The sequence below is a fragment of the Patagioenas fasciata genome, chromosome 23 (assembly GCF_037038585.1).
Source record: "Patagioenas fasciata isolate bPatFas1 chromosome 23, bPatFas1.hap1, whole genome shotgun sequence".
NCBI lineage: Eukaryota > Metazoa > Chordata > Aves > Columbiformes > Columbidae > Patagioenas > Patagioenas fasciata.
Window position 1 is genome coordinate 389,808 of NC_092542.1, and position 16,727 is coordinate 406,534.

At 69.2% G+C, this 16,727-nt stretch overlaps 2 protein-coding genes across 7 annotated transcripts; both read left to right on the forward strand.

Annotated features, from left to right (window-relative positions):
• Positions 1 to 76: 76 nt before the first annotated feature.
• Positions 77 to 12,584, forward strand: PLEKHG5 (pleckstrin homology and RhoGEF domain containing G5). 5 transcript variants are annotated; one of them, XM_065854945.2, is made up of 22 exons: positions 77 to 95; positions 3,762 to 3,853; positions 5,719 to 5,848; positions 5,991 to 6,093; positions 6,174 to 6,234; positions 6,308 to 6,399; positions 6,490 to 6,626; positions 6,702 to 6,838; positions 8,404 to 8,589; positions 8,729 to 8,923; positions 8,989 to 9,084; positions 9,170 to 9,220; positions 9,320 to 9,469; positions 9,543 to 9,653; positions 9,716 to 9,865; positions 9,946 to 10,083; positions 10,299 to 10,418; positions 10,496 to 10,628; positions 10,698 to 10,813; positions 10,885 to 11,021; positions 11,093 to 11,869; positions 11,989 to 12,584. In XM_065854945.2, exons 3-22 carry the CDS (start codon positions 5,806 to 5,808, stop codon positions 11,996 to 11,998), a joined length of 2,943 nt encoding a protein of 980 aa, XP_065711017.1. In that variant the 5' UTR covers positions 77 to 95; positions 3,762 to 3,853; positions 5,719 to 5,805; the 3' UTR covers positions 11,999 to 12,584. The 5 variants fall into 5 exon arrangements, with proteins under 5 accessions (XP_065711017.1, XP_071654366.1, XP_065711016.2 ...); XM_071798265.1 differs by lacking the exon at positions 77 to 95 and adding an exon at positions 1,831 to 2,017; XM_065854944.2 differs by lacking the exon at positions 77 to 95 and adding an exon at positions 1,833 to 2,017 and having other exon boundaries at positions 8,753 to 8,923.
• A 90-nt stretch (positions 12,585 to 12,674) lies between these two features.
• Positions 12,675 to 16,652, forward strand: TNFRSF25 (TNF receptor superfamily member 25). Of its 2 annotated transcripts, XM_065855264.2 has the most exons (7): positions 12,675 to 13,091; positions 14,656 to 14,851; positions 14,946 to 15,077; positions 15,159 to 15,311; positions 15,384 to 15,465; positions 15,549 to 15,610; positions 15,696 to 16,652. In XM_065855264.2, exons 1-7 carry the CDS (start codon positions 13,050 to 13,052, stop codon positions 16,322 to 16,324), a joined length of 1,296 nt encoding a protein of 431 aa, XP_065711336.1. In that variant the 5' UTR covers positions 12,675 to 13,049; the 3' UTR covers positions 16,325 to 16,652. The 2 variants fall into 2 exon arrangements, with proteins under 2 accessions (XP_065711336.1, XP_071654377.1); XM_071798276.1 differs by having other exon boundaries at positions 12,675 to 14,851.
• The last annotated feature ends 75 nt before the right edge of the window (positions 16,653 to 16,727 follow it).

Here is a 16,727-nt window from a genome sequence, read left to right on the forward strand (position 1 = left end):
TTGATTATTGTGTGTTTGTTTTGCTCTTCCCCAGCTCTTCCCCGGGGCAGCGCTTCGCTCCTGGCGAGGACGGGGTTGGCGGGAGCCGCACAGAGGTGAGCGAGCGTCTCGGGCTGGGCTGGGGACGTGTTGTGGAAACCGCTTCTGAATGGGTAATGCGGCTGTCTCAGGCGTTTAGTGGAACCACAACCATGAAAACAGCCTGTTTGAGTGCAGGCCCCGTACGGCGGCATGGCCCCGTACTGCGGCATGGCCCCGTACCGCTGTGTGGCTCTGCCACGTCCCACGTGGGACAGCGCAGCCCTGGCTCTGCAGCCCCTGAGCCCGTGTCCCTTCAGCCGCCCTGGGGCTGCGCTCCCGCAGAGGAAGGGGGGATGCAGGGGAAGGGGGACACGGGTGCCCTCGCTGCTGGATCCGTTCAGCTGGCAGCCGCTGTAGGTGTGAGTAATCTGCAAAAAATGCTTCTATCTGGTTTGCCAGGAGATTTCCCAGCCCTGCAGCAATAACGTGTACCTGCAAACAAACAAACTGCATGGGACGACTAGCAGGAGGGGACGGAGCTGCGAGGGGCTGTGCAGAGCTGCTGCCTTTTAAAGGGTTAAAGCTTTAACTTAATCCCCATCTGGCTGGGCCTAGCAGGGAAGGAAGGACTTGGCTGGCAACCTGACCTGAATGGTGGCTAAAATAAACACAGGGGCCACCGTGCAGCCAGGGGCAAAACCCCGGATGGGGCAGGAGTTCAGGTCACAGGGGAGCAGGTGCAAAAGGCACCGGGAAAGGTCAGATGGGCGAGCAGTGCAGGTGAAACGCCCGGCGCAGACCCCCTGGGCAGAGCATCCCCCTGGTGCCGTCGCCGGCCCCAGCACCCGCCCGGCCAGCGGCGAGGGGCCCGTACTGGCCAGGCCAGGGTTCCCCAGGAGCTGGGGCACAAGTGGGTAACCCCCAAGCAGCCGCATGGAGCCTCCGGTGTCCGTACTGGGACCTTTCGGGGGGACCAGGCAGTCAGTGCCCCCAGGGCAGGATCCCACAGGGGAGGGGGCGGGCACTCGGTACCGTGATCGGTAGCAAATCAGTTACTCAGCACTTAAAGCATCGAGGATGTGCTAAATAAAGCAGACTTGGGATTTTTGTGTATGTTAACACCTGTTAAATTCGCAGCAAGGACGGATTTTCTGATTTCTGGTGCGTCTTCTGGTAATGGGTACCTGGAAGGAGCAAAACTGTGGGGAGCGTGTGGCGCCTTTGGGAGAAGACGCTGTTGATGGCGATGGGTTTGGGGGCTGGGATGGCCTGGCCTGGCTGGTTGTCCCGCTCGGTGTTTTGTTTCTCTGCCTGTTTTAGGGGGAGTTTTGCATGGGGCAGGATGAAGGTGCCGTCCCTTGCTGCCCTTGTGTGTTTCAGGCCCTATCTGGTGCTTTCCCGCTTCCTCAGATTTAGCAGGGGGAAAACCCCTCCAAAGACCCCCAGCTTTCTCCACGCGGGCCGGGGCCGCTGCGTGCCCGGGGGTGCGGCTGGGGCGACGCATTCCTGCCCCCCCAAAAACCATCGGATGGCAGAGCCGCCGCACAGCCCCCTCCTCGTGCTGATTATTTCAATCACAAGCGCGTCTTGTCTCCGTGGCCGAATGTCTTTCACAGACGGCGCAAAGTGAAATTTGTGCAATGTCTGTAGGAGGCTGAAGAAAGGCCCTTTGTGTGCCCCCCGCGCGGCGCTGGGCAGCCTCCAGCGCACCCTCTGCCGCCCGCGGCTCCCAGCCGCCGGCCTCAATGCGCCGCTTGTCCGGAGACCGGGATCCGCTCTTAAAGCCGGAGCCGAGCTCCCTTGGTCAGTCCCACCGGTGGCCCCGGTGGGGTGGGCACGGCCCTGGGGCCCCCCGGCCCCAGGATGTTCCTGTACTGGAGGAAGCGGGGCGCCTATGAGCTGGAGGCTTTGCCCGCAGGGCTGGCGGGGCTGCAGTGCGGCGCGGTGGAGCGCTTCTCCTGGAGCTCCAGGCTGGACGTCAGCGCGGAGCTCGGGGGTAGGTGGCTGGGGGCTGTGGGGAGCTGGGGACTGTGGGCAGCAGCCCTGGGCCAAACCTCCAGCCCTGGTAAAGAGGACCAGGAGAACCTCTGGCCAGAGCAGGGATGCAGCAGGGATGGTGCTGCAGGGATGGTGCTGCAGGGATGGTGCTGCAGCGGGGATGCAGCAGGTGCAGCTGGGAGCGCTCAGCAAACTACTCGTGGAACAGTGAGCTGCCACCGTGCGCTCTGTTGCGCAGACGGTCCGGTTTCAGACTTGTTTGCTGTCACTGGGAGAGCCGGGTGTGACAACGCAGCCGGTGGCGGTGGCGGCGGCAGCGGGGGGTGACCAGCCGGGCAGAGGAGCTGGTGGGGACAGGATCCCTCCTCCGGCAGCCGAAGTGGCTGGTGGGGACCTGGGCACCCTCCTGCCACTGCCAGAGACCGGGGCTCCCTCCGTGCTCCCCACCGGGGGCTCCCGCGCTGCGCAGGCCCAGCGCACGCGTGACCCGCTGCCAGGGGCCGCGTTTCGGCAGAGCCACGCTGCTCTGGCCGTGCCGGCAGCTGCGGCGCGGGGCTGCTCCTCGGCACCGCCGGCCGCTCCAGCCGGCCCCGAGTTTTCGGTGAGTTTGGAAACTTTCTCTCGGGTGCGGGAAAGAATTTCCTATTTGTTTCCATTATTATTCCTGAGAGGTCAAGTGAAACAGCGGTGGCGGGGGGCGGGGGGCCGGCGCTGCGGGGCGGCCGCGGGGACAGAGCCCCCATTGTGCTCCCGCCGTGGGGGCAGCGACAGCCCCGGCTCCCGGGGGGCAGCGAGCCCGGCCTGGCTGTGCCGGCAGTGCCCGCCATGCCGCGGCAGCCCCGGCTCATGGGCAGCCCTGCCTGCACCGGGCTCTGGGGCAGCCTGCACCGGGCGCTGGGGCAGCTGACGCCGCTCCAGGTTGACTCCCCCTCTCTGGGCAGAAGCAGCAGCTTTTTCGGTGCTGCCCCAAAAGGCGTTTTCCCCGCAGGCTGAGTCTGACCCCGGCCTTGGCCGCCGTCCCGCTCGGGCCAGCGCAGATGCTGCTGTTGTTGGCAGGAGGGATGGGGAGAGGGGAGCGGCGCGAAGGGGGAAGCCCCTGTGCCGGCTGCCGGTGTGGCCGTGCTGTCTGGTGTGGCCGTGCTGTCTGGTGTGGCCGTGCTGGTGGCTTTTCCTGTGCCAGCTCCATGCCTGGTGGGGCAGGTCCCATGGGAGCACCCCTGCCGCCCCGCAGGAGGGTGTTCGTGCTGCTTGGTTACTGCAAGCCGCCCGGAGTCTGTTATTTTTAAATGATTAGATGCGACACATAACAAAAGCCTTGAAAATAGGATTTGTCCCCAAGGCCGATTTAACTGTCAAAGCTTAAAGTGGCTCCTAAGCCCCAATGGGGACTGGCAGGTGGCAGATTTAGTGTCTCTGCCGCAGCCTCGCTCAGCGCTGGCCCCGGGGAGCTGGGACAGGTCCGTGTCCTGATCCTGTGACTCGGGGCGCTGGGCGGGAGGTGCCACGTCCTGGTGCTGTGGGACACAGGGAGCCTGTCCCCAGCGGGGACCCGGTGCTGGGGCACGGGGTGTCATCCCGGGGCGCTGCGGGGCAGGCAGGCCCAGCCTCGGCTGAGCCCCCGTGCTTTGCCAGGCTCTCAAACCCGGGGTTTGTGGTGTGGAAACCTTGGTGCGGCCCCCCCTGTGTGGGCAGGGCTGGGGGATCGCTGCGCCGCCCCGGCACTGAGCCCCTCTCTCCTGCAGCTGAGCTGTGCCCGCCGGAGGAGCCAGTGCCGGAGGAGACGGTGCCACGCTGCCAGAGCCCCGACTGCGCCGGCGAGAGGACGGCGGCCGAGGTGGGTCCTGCGGGGCGGTGGCAGCGCCGGGCGGCTCCTGCTGTGGCACTTGGCGTTGGTCTGGGGGCTGGGAAGGGGCAGCGGGTGGCTCTGCCTCCCCCGCCGCTCCCCGCACCCCCGGCACGGCTGCGGCCCCCGCCGGCCCGCACTGGGCACACGTCTCCTGGTGCTGTCGTGGTTCTGCTGCCGTTTGATGGCACATCGGTGGCTTGCCCGTCTGCCACACCTGGCGTCATTTGGGCTGATCCGCTCCAGCCCCTCTGTCCCCCCGCTCGCTAACATGACACCAGCGTGGGTTTCATGTCCTTTCTCTCCCCGCACTGAGTGTGGGGCCGGGCTGGACCCACTCAGCAGCTCCCAGCGCAGGTTCGTGGGCTGCAGGCGGTGTCCTGGCACGGCGGCAGGACGGCAGCCTGGCTGCGCCGGGAGGTGTGCCGCCGCGCTTTGTTTGCACGCTGGGGCGGCAGGGCCAGCGCCGGCGGGGACACGCGTGGCACTGGGCTGCGGCCACCCTGGGGTACAGCCAGGACTGCCAGGAGAGACCTGCCAGGGCCGCCCCGGTGCTGTCACCAGAGACCCCCGGCAGCAGGTAGCGTGGGGCGAGGGTCCTGGCCAGGCACGGGGCTGCATCGTGTCCTCCCGCGCCTCGTGGGGCAGCTGCCAAGGGCAGAGCTGCTGCCTGGAGGGAGCCCGGTGAGGCCGGGGCTGATCCCTGGGGTGGGCAGGGGGGTTTGGGTGTCCGGCCTGGCCCGCCCTGTGGGAACAAGCCCGGGGCTGCGCTGCCGGCACGGGATGGACGGGGAGCCCTGTGTCCCGGCAGGGCGGCTGCGGCCCTGGGGGTGCCCACTGAGCGAGCACCGCTGCGGTTGCTGCCTGTGGCCGCACTCCCGTCCCACAGGTGCCATGGAGGTGTTGGGCTGGGGCGGGCGGGGGCACAGGGCGTCCTGGCTGGGGTTCGTGTGTCTCCGGGGCTGCGGCTGCCTCGTGCCCAGGACACCAGCGGGTGCCACGGGGGTGGGTGCTGGGGCCCCTCGGGAGCCGGTGGGTGGCGGGAGGGCGTCAGCTCTGACCTCAGCAGCACCGGGAGGAAGGAGGGCAGGAAGCGGGGGCAGCGGGAGCTGCATGGGCGCTTCCTCCAGCACGGCGCTGCGCTGCAGGCAGCCCAGGCACAGCTCGCTCCTCTGCAGAGCCCTCACCCCGCTCCACATGGTGACGGGGTCCCGCGAGGGACGAGGACGTGCCAGCGGTGCAGCGGGGCTTGCTGGCAGTGGCTGGGGGCACCACCGTGCCCAGGAGCGCGGTCAGCTGGAGCCTCCAGCAGAGCGGGCGCTGGCCGGGGGTCACGGGCCGTGCGCTGCACTGGGGGCCCAGCCGGGGGTTTAAAAATAACCTGCTATGAATGCCCGGTGGGGCCGGGGCTGCAGCCGGCGCACAATCGGAGGAAACGGGCCGGCTTTGAGCATTGTTTCTCTGCAGACTCTCGCTTCCTCCGTCCTGCCGCGGGGACGCTGCTCTCGCCAGCACAAAGGGGCCGCGGCACAGGAACGCGGGACCCCGGCACCCGGCGAGGTGTGGGCACAGGTGGCTGTGTCCTGGCTCCCTGTCCCCATCCCCATGCAGCCTTCCCAGTGTCCCCGCTCGGTGTGGCGGAGCATGGAGGGCCCTGCGGTGCACGCCCCCCGGCCTGTGGCCCTACCCCACTCACGCTGCTCTCCCTGTGCCCGCTCTGCCCCCAGTGTTGCCATGAGCGGTGCCAGCAGCAGTTTGGGACGAGAAGGGGTGTCCCGTTCCCACTGCTTCTGGTGCTGCCCGTGCCGTGGCCAGCAGCCCTGGGCCGCCATGCCTGGTGACACCTGCACCCACAGGGATGCCACCATGCCGAGTGCCGGCGGCTGAGCTGCGGCAGCGCCCCCAGCCTGCGTGAGCTCTGTGACAGCCAGCTCCATGGCGCCATGTCGTCCGACAGCCACATCCGCTTCGACCTGCACCCACAAGGTGAGCCGGGCTGGCTGCGGCTGGCACCGTGGTCCTGGCAGCCCTGCGGCAGCGAGATGCGCTTGTGGCCGGTGCAGGGGGATGCGACCAGAGCCGGCGTGATGCCAGGTGTGCCACACAGCCCCGTTCCGCACCCTTGCAGGCTCCATCCTAGCCCGCAACATGTCGACGCGCTCGTGCCCGCCACGCACCAGCCCTGCCTCCGACATGGAGGAGGAGGAGGAGGGACCGGCGGACAGCAGAGGGTGAGCCCCCGGCTTTGCGCGTCCCCTCCACACCCCCAGCCCTTGGTGTCCCCCTCACCGTGCCCACCCTGGGCCCACAGGGAGCGCAGGAGCTCAGCGCTGAAGCTGCCCAAGAAGAAGGCTCGGCGCAGGCACACAGACGTAAGGCACCGGCCCCTCTCCTTGGGTGCTCAGTGGGAGGGACCACCGGGCGAGCAGCTGCCGCTTCCCCCAGGACCCCAGTGCAGAGTGCTTCACCCTGAGGTTCGACCTCGGCGTCGACACTGAGGCGGAGATCGTACCGGCTCTGAAGAAGAAGTCCCTGGGGTAAGGCTGCTGCGGACAGATGTGGGGACAGATGCCGGACCTGATGTGTAGACAGATGTGCAGACAGACTTGGGGCTCGTGTCCCTGCAGGGAGGTGCTGCTGCCCGTCTTGGAGAGGAAGGCGATCGAGCTGGGCAAGGTGGACATCTACCTGGACCAGTCCCGCACGCCGCTCTCCCTGCAGTTTGAGGCGTTCCGCTTCGGGGGGCACTACCTGCGCGTGAAAGGTGCGGCGGGGCCCGGGGGGAGGCTCGGCTGCCCCAGGCTTCTCGGAGGACTCTGACCATCTGCTGCTCCTGCAGCCAAGCCCGGGGAAGAGCTGAAGGTGGAGCAGGCGGCATGGGATGCCAGGGCTGCCAGCCTGCCCGTCCTGCGGCCCGCCAGCACCACTGCGCCGCTCGAGCCAGCGCCAGGGCGCCGGGAGGGCGCTGACAGCCTGGTGAGTGCCGGTGCCAGCCCTGGGGGGCGTCAGGGCACAGGATCCCCCTGTAGCCATCCTTGCTGGGAAGGTGGAGATGTGGGCCAGCAGCTGCTGGATTTCCTTGTGTGGTGTGAACTGAAGATCCCCCAGAGTCCCCAAGAGCCACTAGGGCTTCTGGCTGTGCCGTGGTGGCTGTGCTGTGGTGGCTGTGCCGTGGTGGCTGTGCCGTCATGGCAGTGCACAGGCAGCGCCCTGTGCCAGGTGTGGCAGCCGAGCTGGTGGCACCGGCCCTGTGGCCATGGCACATACAGGCTGGCACAAGAGCAAAGGCAAACAGCAGCCTGGAGGCCCCGGCGGTTGCAGCCGCCCAGTGCTGTCCCAGCCCTGGGGCTGCTCTCACTACGGCGCCTGGCAGCTGCTGAGCACAGCTCGGTCCTGCCCTGTGGACCCTGGCCCCAGATAAGCCGTGGGGCCGGGCTGGCCGCCACTCCCCGTGGGAGCAGGCTTCCACGCTCGTGGAAGTGGTGCCGGCGGGTGGGACGTGGCACTCAGCCCTGCGCTGCCTGCCCTTCAGGTGACAAGCTGGCCTTGTGGCCAGGGCTGGTGGCTGCCCGTGTCCAGCACTATGACACCTGGCTGCAGGACCGGCAGGGCCCCGGCCGGGCAGGGGGCTCCAAGGGCACCAAACAGCCCTCACGAGGGTCTCGGCCCCCACTGCCTTCCGGGGCGCTGATGGGCGCTGAGCTGTGCTGGGTCGATGGAGCTGGAGGTGGCTGTGCTGCCTGGGGACACAGTGGCACAGTGAGTAATGGGGACAGTGCCTGTGGCGGCTCCCTCTGCCTGGAACCGGGGATGTGGCAGGGCACGGGGCTGTGCCAGTGGTGGTGGTGGCACCGTACCATGTCCCATGGCTCAGTGGCAAGCAGGGAGCCCTGGCCCCGCAACCCTTTGTGCCAGGACAGGGAGATGGCAGCAGCTGTGTCCCGGCACGGCCCGGGGAGCTGCCGGGAGCAGCCAGTGCAGCGGTGTCCGGGACCACGGGAGCACTTGGCTGTGACCCAGCACTTGTGGCTGGCCGGGGGGGCTTTGATCTCTGCGCTGAATTGTTTGGCTCTGGTCAGCTTATCTGGTGAGGAGGGAAATTAGGTTTTCGGCGCTGGCCCCACCTCCTTTTGTTTCGGAGGAGCCCAGCCACTGCCTGCCTGGCTCCGGCTGCACCGTCCGAGCTGGGAGCGTGGCCGGGTGGGTGGCTCGGCCGGTGCTGCGCCCCACGGGTGCCCCGAGCCCCCGCGCTGCTGCGGCCGTTTGCCTGCGACCAGCCGGGCTTGGCCAGGCAGCGCCCGCGGCCCCGCGCCCCGGGATGCAGGTAGGCAGGTCAGTGCGGGCAGGGAGCGCGGCCGGGGGGACGCGCTGCCCGGGGGAGCCGCTGCCCGGGGTGCTGTCTTGGTGTCTGTGTGTCCTGCGGGTGCTCGAGGTCAGCGCTGCTGTGGGATGGTGCTGCACCCTGTCGCTGTCCCCATCTCGCTGGCCTGGGTGCGCAGTGCTGGGCGCTGACCTGGGGACACCGGCCGTCCCTGCCACAGGCTCCAGGCCGGCGGAGGAAGAACATGACAGAGTTCCTGGGGGACACCAGCATTCCCGGCCCCGAACCGGCCTCCCACAGTGGTGGCTCCCTGCCCGCCAATGGCACTGACACCTGGAAGAACCGTGCTGCCAGCCGCTTCAGCGGCTTCTTCGGCTCTGGCACCAGCGCTGGCTCCTTTGGGCGGGTAGGTGGGATGCAGGCACGGGGACAGGGCGCGGGAGTGGTCCGCAGTGATGCTGGGGAGCTGGGATGGGTCCCCCGGGGCTCCAGGCCCCCCAGCTCTGCGGGCAGGGTGAGGGGCTCTGTGGCACATCCTGGCCCAGCCGCTCTGCCCCTCATTTCGGCAGGAGACAGAGAAGCTGGAGCAGCTGGTGAGCCGGCTGCACGCCTACAGCACCTTTGGGCTGCCCAAGCTGCCGCCCCAGCTCTGCTTCGACCGCGACTCCTGGGAGGAGGACGGGGACGAGGCCGGGCTGGCGCTGGAGGACAGCTGGCAGCAGATCATCCGCGGCGCCGAGGTAGGACCGGGGGCCACGGGGGCTCTGCGCGGCCGCTGGCGCGGTGCTGATGCCCGGCCCCGCAGGCCCTGTCGCGCCGGCAGTCCCACCAGCAGGAAGCCATCTGGGAGCTGCTGCACACTGAGGCCACCTACATCCGCAAGCTCCAAGTCATCACGGACGTGAGTGCTGGCGTCAGTCGCGCTGTGCCGCGGCGGGGGGCCCGGGCTGTGGCTGCACCCCACGGCTCCCTGCTCTGTCCCGCAGCTCTTCCTCTGCTGCCTGCTGAACCTGCAGGAGTCGGGGCTGCTCTGCGAGGTGAGCGGGGGGTCGGTGGGGCCGGGAGGTGACGTGGGGCTGGCCGCGCCGGCGGGGTGAGGGTGCCGTCCCCGCGCAGCCACCCGCCTCGCCACACAGGTGGACGCTGAGCGGCTCTTCAGCAACGTCGGGGAGATCATCCGGCTGCACCGGGAGCTGTGGCGCAGCGTCATGGCCCCGACGCTGGCCAAGGCGCGCCGGACCGGGGCGCTGCTCGACCCCATGGACTTCCTCGATGGCTTCAAGATGGTGAGTGGGACCCCGCGCTGCGGTGGGGATCAGTGCCACGCCGCACCCCGCGGTGACCTCCCTGTGCCCCCAGTTCGGCTCCCTGTTCAAGCCCTATGTGCGGTACTGCATGGAGGAGGAGGGCTGCATGGAGTACATGCGGGCGCTGCTGCGGGACAGCGAGCTCTTCCGCACCTATGTGACGGTAAGGAGAGTGGGTGGGGGCCGGGCAGGGGCCAGGGCCGGGCTGACCCCCGTGTGCCGCAGTGGGCCGAGAAACACGAGCAGTGCAGCCGTCTGAAGCTGAGCGACATGCTGGTGAAGCCCCACCAGCGCCTCACCAAGTACCCGCTGCTCCTCAAGTCCGTGCTGAAGAAGACGGACGACCTGCGCACCCGCGATGCCATCACCGCTGTGGTAAGAGGCGGGGGGCGCGGGTCCGTGGGGCGCAGCGTGGGGTGGTCTGCCCGCCCTGGCACTCACTGCCCCGCCTGCAGATCGGCTCTGTGGAGCGCTTCATCAACCACATCAACTCGCGGATGCGCCAGCGGCAGGAGCGGCAGCGCCTGGCCGCCGTCCTCAGCCGCATCGACGCCTACGAGGTGGTGGAGGGCGGCACCGATGAGGTAGACAAGGTAGGCTGGGCAAGGCGGGGCTGCCAACCCGTGCCGTGCCACCCATGCCATGCTAGTTCATGCTGTGTCACACGAGCCACCCTATACCATACTGCGCTGTGCCACTCTATGTCATTTCATGCCACGTGACCCAATGTCATGCCAAGCCCCCCATGCCATGTCACGCCACCCTGTGCCCCCACCTGTGCCCAGCGCTGACCCGGGGGCTCCCGCAGCTGCTCAGGGAGTTCCTGCGGCTGGACCTGACCGCCCCCATCCCCGGCGCCTCCCCCGAGGACACGCGGCAGCTGCTCCTCGAGGGCGGCCTGCGCATGCGGGAAGGTAAAGACAGCAAGGTGAGGACCGCGGGGCCCCTGCCCTCCCGCCCCCCCCGCCGCGCCCACCAGCACCCACGGCCCCGCTCTCTCCCCAGATGGATGTCTACTGCTTCCTCTTCACCGACCTCTTCCTCATCACCAAGCCCCTCAAGAAGGCTGAGCGCACCAAGGTGGTCCGGCCACCCCTGATGATGGACAAGGTCGTCTGCCGGGAGCTCAGGGACCCAGGTGAGTGGTGCCAGGTGTGATGAGGGCCGTGGGGGGGCCCCAGGGACTGCTGACGCTCCCCCCCGGCAGGTTCCTTCCTCCTCATCTACCTGAACGAGCTGGGCAGCGCCGTGGCCGCCTACACCTTCCAGGCCAGCGGGCAGGCGCTGTGCCGCAGCTGGGTCGAGGCGATGCGCAACGCGCAGGTGAGGGGCATGGGGAGCGGGTGGGGGTCCTGTGGGCACCCCCTGCCTGTCTGATGCCTCCCCCTCCCCAGAACCTGCTGCAGCGGCTGCGGCAGCACCGGCGCCTGGAGGAGGAAGAGGAGGAGGATGAGGGTGAGAGCAGCGCTTCTGCCGCCAGCTCACCCACGGTCCTGCGCCATGGCAGCGTCAGCCCGGACTCACAGCGCTGGTAGGGAGCAGGGGGGCCCCCACGCACCCCTGGCCTGGCACAGCCCCCTCCTCACCCTGCTGCCCCCACAGCCCCTCCGATGGCTCCACCGAGACCCTCGCTGTGGTGGCGGCGGAAGGCGGCGATGAGCTCTCCTCCCCGGACTGGGATGCGGGGCCCTTTGGCTCGACCTCGGATGGCTCCTCCGTCGGCACCAGCACCTCTGCTGAGACCCCCACCTCCACTGAGACCCCCACCCAGGAGCTGCCTGTGGGCGCCCTGCCGGTTCCCCTGCCCCATGGCATGGCACCCCCGGCTGGCGGCTGCCGCTCGGCCTCCATCGACAGCGCCTACGGCACCCTCTCGCCCGCCTCGCTGCGGGACTTCAGCCAGCAACCGGAGGGGGTGTCTGGAGAGGGGCGGGAGCTCCCCCCAGCTCCTCCGGCCCTGCGACCCCCCTCTCCCCGGCTGCGGCGCCGGACACCTGTGCAGCTGCTGCCCTGCCCGGCCAGGGTGCTCAAGTCCAAGTCCGAGGCCAACCTGCCCCAGCTCCTGCCCCCCGGCCCCCCGGCGCCCCTCAGCCAGAGCCGCAGCCTCTGCGACCTCTGCGCTGGCCCCCCCAGGACTAGCCAGGCCCCCAGCCCCCTGGCTGCCCCCGGCAGCAGCAGCAGCTCCACCTCTGAGCTCTCGGAGCCAGAGGAGCCGGGGCAGAACCTGGTGTCGCTCCCAGGGGAGCTCGGCCATGCCGCCCCCCGCACTGCCCACCGGACCCTCTCGGACCCGCAGTCGGCCCAACACCGCAAGCTGACGCTGGCGCAGCTCTACCGGCTCCGGACCACGCTGCTGCTCAACTCCACACTGACCGCCTCGTAAGTGTCCTCACGTGCTCCTGCCCGCGTGCTCCCGGGGGATGCTCTGGCCCTCCTGGGTGCTCACAGCGCGCGGGTCGTGGCACTGAGGGCATCTCTCCACCACCTGTGCCTTGCAGGGAGGTCTGAGAGCTGCCGGGGCCACGAGGACAGACGCGCAGCCACACCAAGGATCTGCTCCTGCTTCTAACCATAGCTGGGGTGCTGCGCCGGTGGGGATGCTGAGCGGTCCCCTCAGCGAGGACGTGCCCTAGGCAGGGCGGCACAGGGCTGCCCGCATCTCCTGGAACGGGGACAGATGTAGCGTGTGGCTCGAGCTGAGCCCTCGTCCGCAGAGATGAGGGTCATGGCTCTGGGCCCAGCCACCCCACAGTGCGTGGGACAGGCAGCCCTGGGGTCACCGGGGGCTGTGGAGCCGTGGGGTGGCTCCCGTGGGTGAGGAAGGGATGAAGATGTTGGCAGTGGTGAGTAGGGAAGGTGCTGAGAGGGATGCGGTGCAGGCGGCGTGGGAAGGAGGCTGGGGCTGGTGCCAGGGGAAGGTGCCAGGCTGGGGTGGTCGGTGGCCGCGGGGTCTGGCGGTGGGACGGGCAGCAGTTCCAGGGGCTGGAGCGTGGGCGCTGCAGGGGGATGTGGCAGCGGCCGGAGTGGCAGCTGCTCTCCTGTGCTGGGCTGTGCTCTGCGTCCTGGTTGAGCAATAAACGCACTGGTGCCCGTCGCCCCCGCCTCACCTCTCCTTCGGCAGGACTGTGGTGGGGACACGGTGCGGCTGAGGGAGCCCCGCCAGGGCCGACGCCGCGGGGACGCTGGGGACAGGCCTGGGGCTTGGGGTGGGGATGGAGCTGTGAGGAGGGGGTCAGCGCTGCCCTCCACAGCCCCCAGCCATGGTGGGTCCGTGCCAGCAGGAAAGGGAGGGCAGCGGCCCATGGTGAGGCGGCGCAGGTCCCTCCCGCGCACGGCACTCCCATCGTGTCGTTTCACATCCCCAGACTCGTTTCCAAAAAAGCATTTCCTCCTGCTGTGGTTGGGTGTAAAAGCCTGTGTGGGGAGGGCTGGCGCTCACTCACCGCACACCGTGTGCTGCTGGCGGCGGCCATGGGGTGCCAGGGCGCCCCACCCGGGCACTGAGCTGCCCCAGCACCTGCCACCCCGGCCCCCTCGCCCCCCGGCATGACCCAGCTGCATGGCCGCAAGGATGAAGCGCTGCTGCCTGGGGGTGGCTTGGGTGAGTGCAGCGGCACCGGCGTCCTGCAGACCCCTGGCACCAGCTGCAGGTGCCCCGGGGCTGTGGCTGTGGGGGATCTGCAGCAGGAGGGGGGTAACCCCAGGGCCAGGTGTGCTGAAAACCCTTATGGCCCCGGCTGAACGCCTGGAACTGGGGTCTGCCCTGCGGCGGCAGCTGCAGCTGGGAACAGCGGGCATGGTCACAGGGACCGTAGGCACAGCCACGGGAACTGCAGGGGTGGCACAGCCACGACGGCTGCGGACACGGCCGCAATGCTGCTGCGGGAGCTGCGGGCCCAGTGCCGGGGCTGCAGGGGGGGCCCTGCCACAGGCACCGGCTGTGCCGACAGCCTGCGGGCGCGGGTCAGGCTGGTGGTGACTGCCAGAGCCATCCCGGCAGCGGGTGGGGGTGTTCCCGGCACACAGGTGCCAGAGCGGAGGCCGCACCGGGACTGTGTTACGGGCAGGGTGGTGCTGGCGCAGCAGAGGAGGGGAGGCTCCCGGCAGCGGGACGGCTCCTGGGCCTGCAGCTCTGCTGTGCCGGGGGCTCCGCGCCCCCCGCTCGCCGGCAGCTCGGGCAGGGCAGGCCGTGCCTCAGCGCTGACTCAGATGTGCCATTGGCAGCCGAGCCGAGGCGGCCGCCCCGATCTGCTGTCGGCACTTTGCGAGCAGGGCGCCTGTGCGCGGTTTCCAGTCTGTGGCGGGTTTAATAGAAAATGATTCAGTTGCCGTAATCGGGGCCATCGCGGCTGGGAAATCCAGCCCCCAGTAAGGAATCCCCTGGCTCCCTGCCCGCGCCGGGGCGCTCCCCAGGGCGGGGGTGCTGCCGCGGGCACCCCCCGGCTGCCCCTGCCCGGCTCTCCGGAGTGCGGGGGCTCCCCTGGGGGCAGCACCCGGAGCCCACGGGAGCGGTGACCTACTTTGGGACGTCCGTACGAGGCACGATAGCATCAGGGAGAGCGTGAGCCAGGCACGGCTTCCTCTCGGGCAGGAAGTCATCTCCTCTGCGAGAGATAAACCCCAGGAAAGCCAACCTCGCAGCTTAACCCTTCGGCTGCTGGTGCCCCGCCAGGCTGGCCGTCCGTCCCGTGGGCAGAGCACCAGTGGTGGCCCGTGCACCACCTCCCTCGGCCCCAGTGACAAGGTGGGGGACAGGTGGCTGAGCACCCCATCAGCCTGGCGGCACCATTTGCAGAGCACACATGGGGCACCCGGTGGCGGCCCCCCAGGCACAGGGGTGGCGCAGCAGCTCCCCCCGTGTCTGCGGCTCGTGGTGCCAGCAGGAAATCGCCTGCTTAGGTACAGCGGGGAGAGCACGGCACAGGGGCTGCCACGGGGCATTCCCGGCCCCAGGCCCCACACCCACGCAGCTCCAGGGCACGTGGGGCTGCAGCTCCAGCCGTTCTGCCCAGTGCGACACCGGTGCTGAGCAGCCCCGGGCCAGGCTCCGCTCTGGCTCCAATAGCCCGGCGTGTGCAGCTGGAAAGGGGGGAGCACGGTGCGAGGGGCACCCCGCTCCTGGGGCGCCGCGGCTGCCTGCATCCCTGCCTGCTCCCTGCCCACAGGTGCTCCTGGCCACACTGTGGCTGGCAGCGAGTGAATCGCAGCCCCTGGGGGCCCAGGACCGCGTCGTGCTGCAGGGACAGCGCGTGCTGGTGCGGCCGCCCGCCCGCCCGCAGAGGCACACCGCCAGACCCCGCTGCCCCGCCGGCATGAACTGGATCGAGGGTTCTCACCAGTGCTGCACGCCCTGTCCCGCAGGTGAGAGCTGCCCAGCCAGCACGGCATGGCGCGGCACGCTGCGGCACACCGGTTACATTGCACTGCGTGGCCGTGCTCCCTGCTGTCCCCACAGGGACGTTCCTGCGCAGCTCTTGTTCAAGCCGCGGCAACGACAGCGACTGCGTTCCCTGTCCCACCGGTACCTTCCGTGCCCAGCCCAACACCTTCCGCGAGTGCCAGGCTTGCTACGAGTGCGACCGCCACGGTGAGCCGGTGCTGTGCCTCACGGTGTCGCACTGTGCCGTGCAGCGCCTGTGCCGTGCTGCTCACCACCTGTCTCCTGCAGCTTTCCAGAGCGTGCTGAGCAACTGCTCAGCCACCAGCAACGTCGCCTGCGGCTGCGAGCCCGGCCGCTTCCGCGACTGCCTCGACGAACACTGCAGCGAGTTCTCCTGCCGGCAGTGCCAGCCCTGCACCGGGCGGCTCATCCAGCGGCCCTGTGAGTTCTGCCACCTGCCCCCGGCTGCTCACCTCGGTGGCACCGTCAGCCTGACCCCCGCCCTCTCCACAGGCACGCAGCTGCAGGACACGCTCTGCGGCACCTGCAAGCCCGACTTCTATGCTGAGGGGGGCGAGTGCCGGCCATGCCACACGTGAGTGCTGACCCTCCCTGTGCCCTGGCTGGGGACACGCGTGGGGCCTGTGGCACGGCACCCACGGCTCCCTGTCCTTGCAGGAACGCCCAGGAGACCTGCGGCAAGGAGTGCCAGCGGGCGTGCAGCAGCAGCGGCGGCCGAGGTGCAGGGGCGGTGGGGCCAGGGGTGGTGGCGCAGGGGACGCCACGCCAGCTGGCTGATGAGGACGCTCCCGCTCCTCCTTGCAGGCTCGGGGCTGGAGTACGTCCTGCTGGCGCTCACCGGGCCCCTCTTCCTGGGCGCCCTTGCCATCTACCACAAGAGGAGGCGGCTTCGGCAAAATGCCCTGGCGGGTGGCGCCCTCCCTGTGGCACAGGCGGCCGCCCCTACAGCTGAGGCGGCGGCCAGGCCATGGTGCCAAGTCAGTGCCTGGGGCTGCGACAGTCTGTGCTGGACCCGGCCGTGCTCTCCTCCAGGGATGGAGTGCGGCACCGGCACAGCGAGGTGGAGCCCCGAGCACTGGGCGCTGCTGCGGGAGCAGCCCCGCGGCACAGCCCAGCCAGGCGGCGAGCGGGACCCGTCCTCCCCCCCGGAGCCCCGCGCCGCCCTGCTGCAGGGCAGCCAGCTCTACGCCGTCATCGACGCGGTGCCGGTGCGGCGCTGGAAGGAGTTCATGCGGGTGCTGGAGCTGCGAGAAGCGGAGATCGAGCTGGTGGAGCTGGAGGTAGCCCACATCCGTGACCAGCAGTACGAGATGCTGAAGCGCTGGTGCCAGCAGACCAGCGCCACGCTCGACCGCGTCTTCGCTGCCCTGGAGCACATGGATCTGGGTGGCTGTGCCGAGGCTCTGCGCCGGAGCCTGCCGGCGGGCCCCTGACCCCGGCACTGCCGCCCTGCCGGAAGGAGCTCCCAGCACCTCCCTGGCTCGCCAAGCACCTCAGGCAAGCCGTACCCCTAAGTATTGTTACTTACGCCGTGTAGACATTTTATGTCAGTTTTATGTCCCCTCCTCGCCCGCTTGCCCCCCTATTTATGTCCTCCTGCTCCCAGGGCCAGGGGGGACCCTGTGCCTGGGCACACCGGCTGCCCAGCCGCTCGCGGGACGAGCGGGCATCGAGCCTGCCGCAAACCCATGGGATAGTTCTCGAGGCCACCTGCTGCCAGGTGTGCCTGCCCCCACCCCAATAAAGTGGAGTGTTCTCCAACTGCCGGCCCCCAGCCCTTCTTCCCGGCACTGCACCAGGGCACCAGGGCACTGCTGGCATCAGGGCCACCACCAG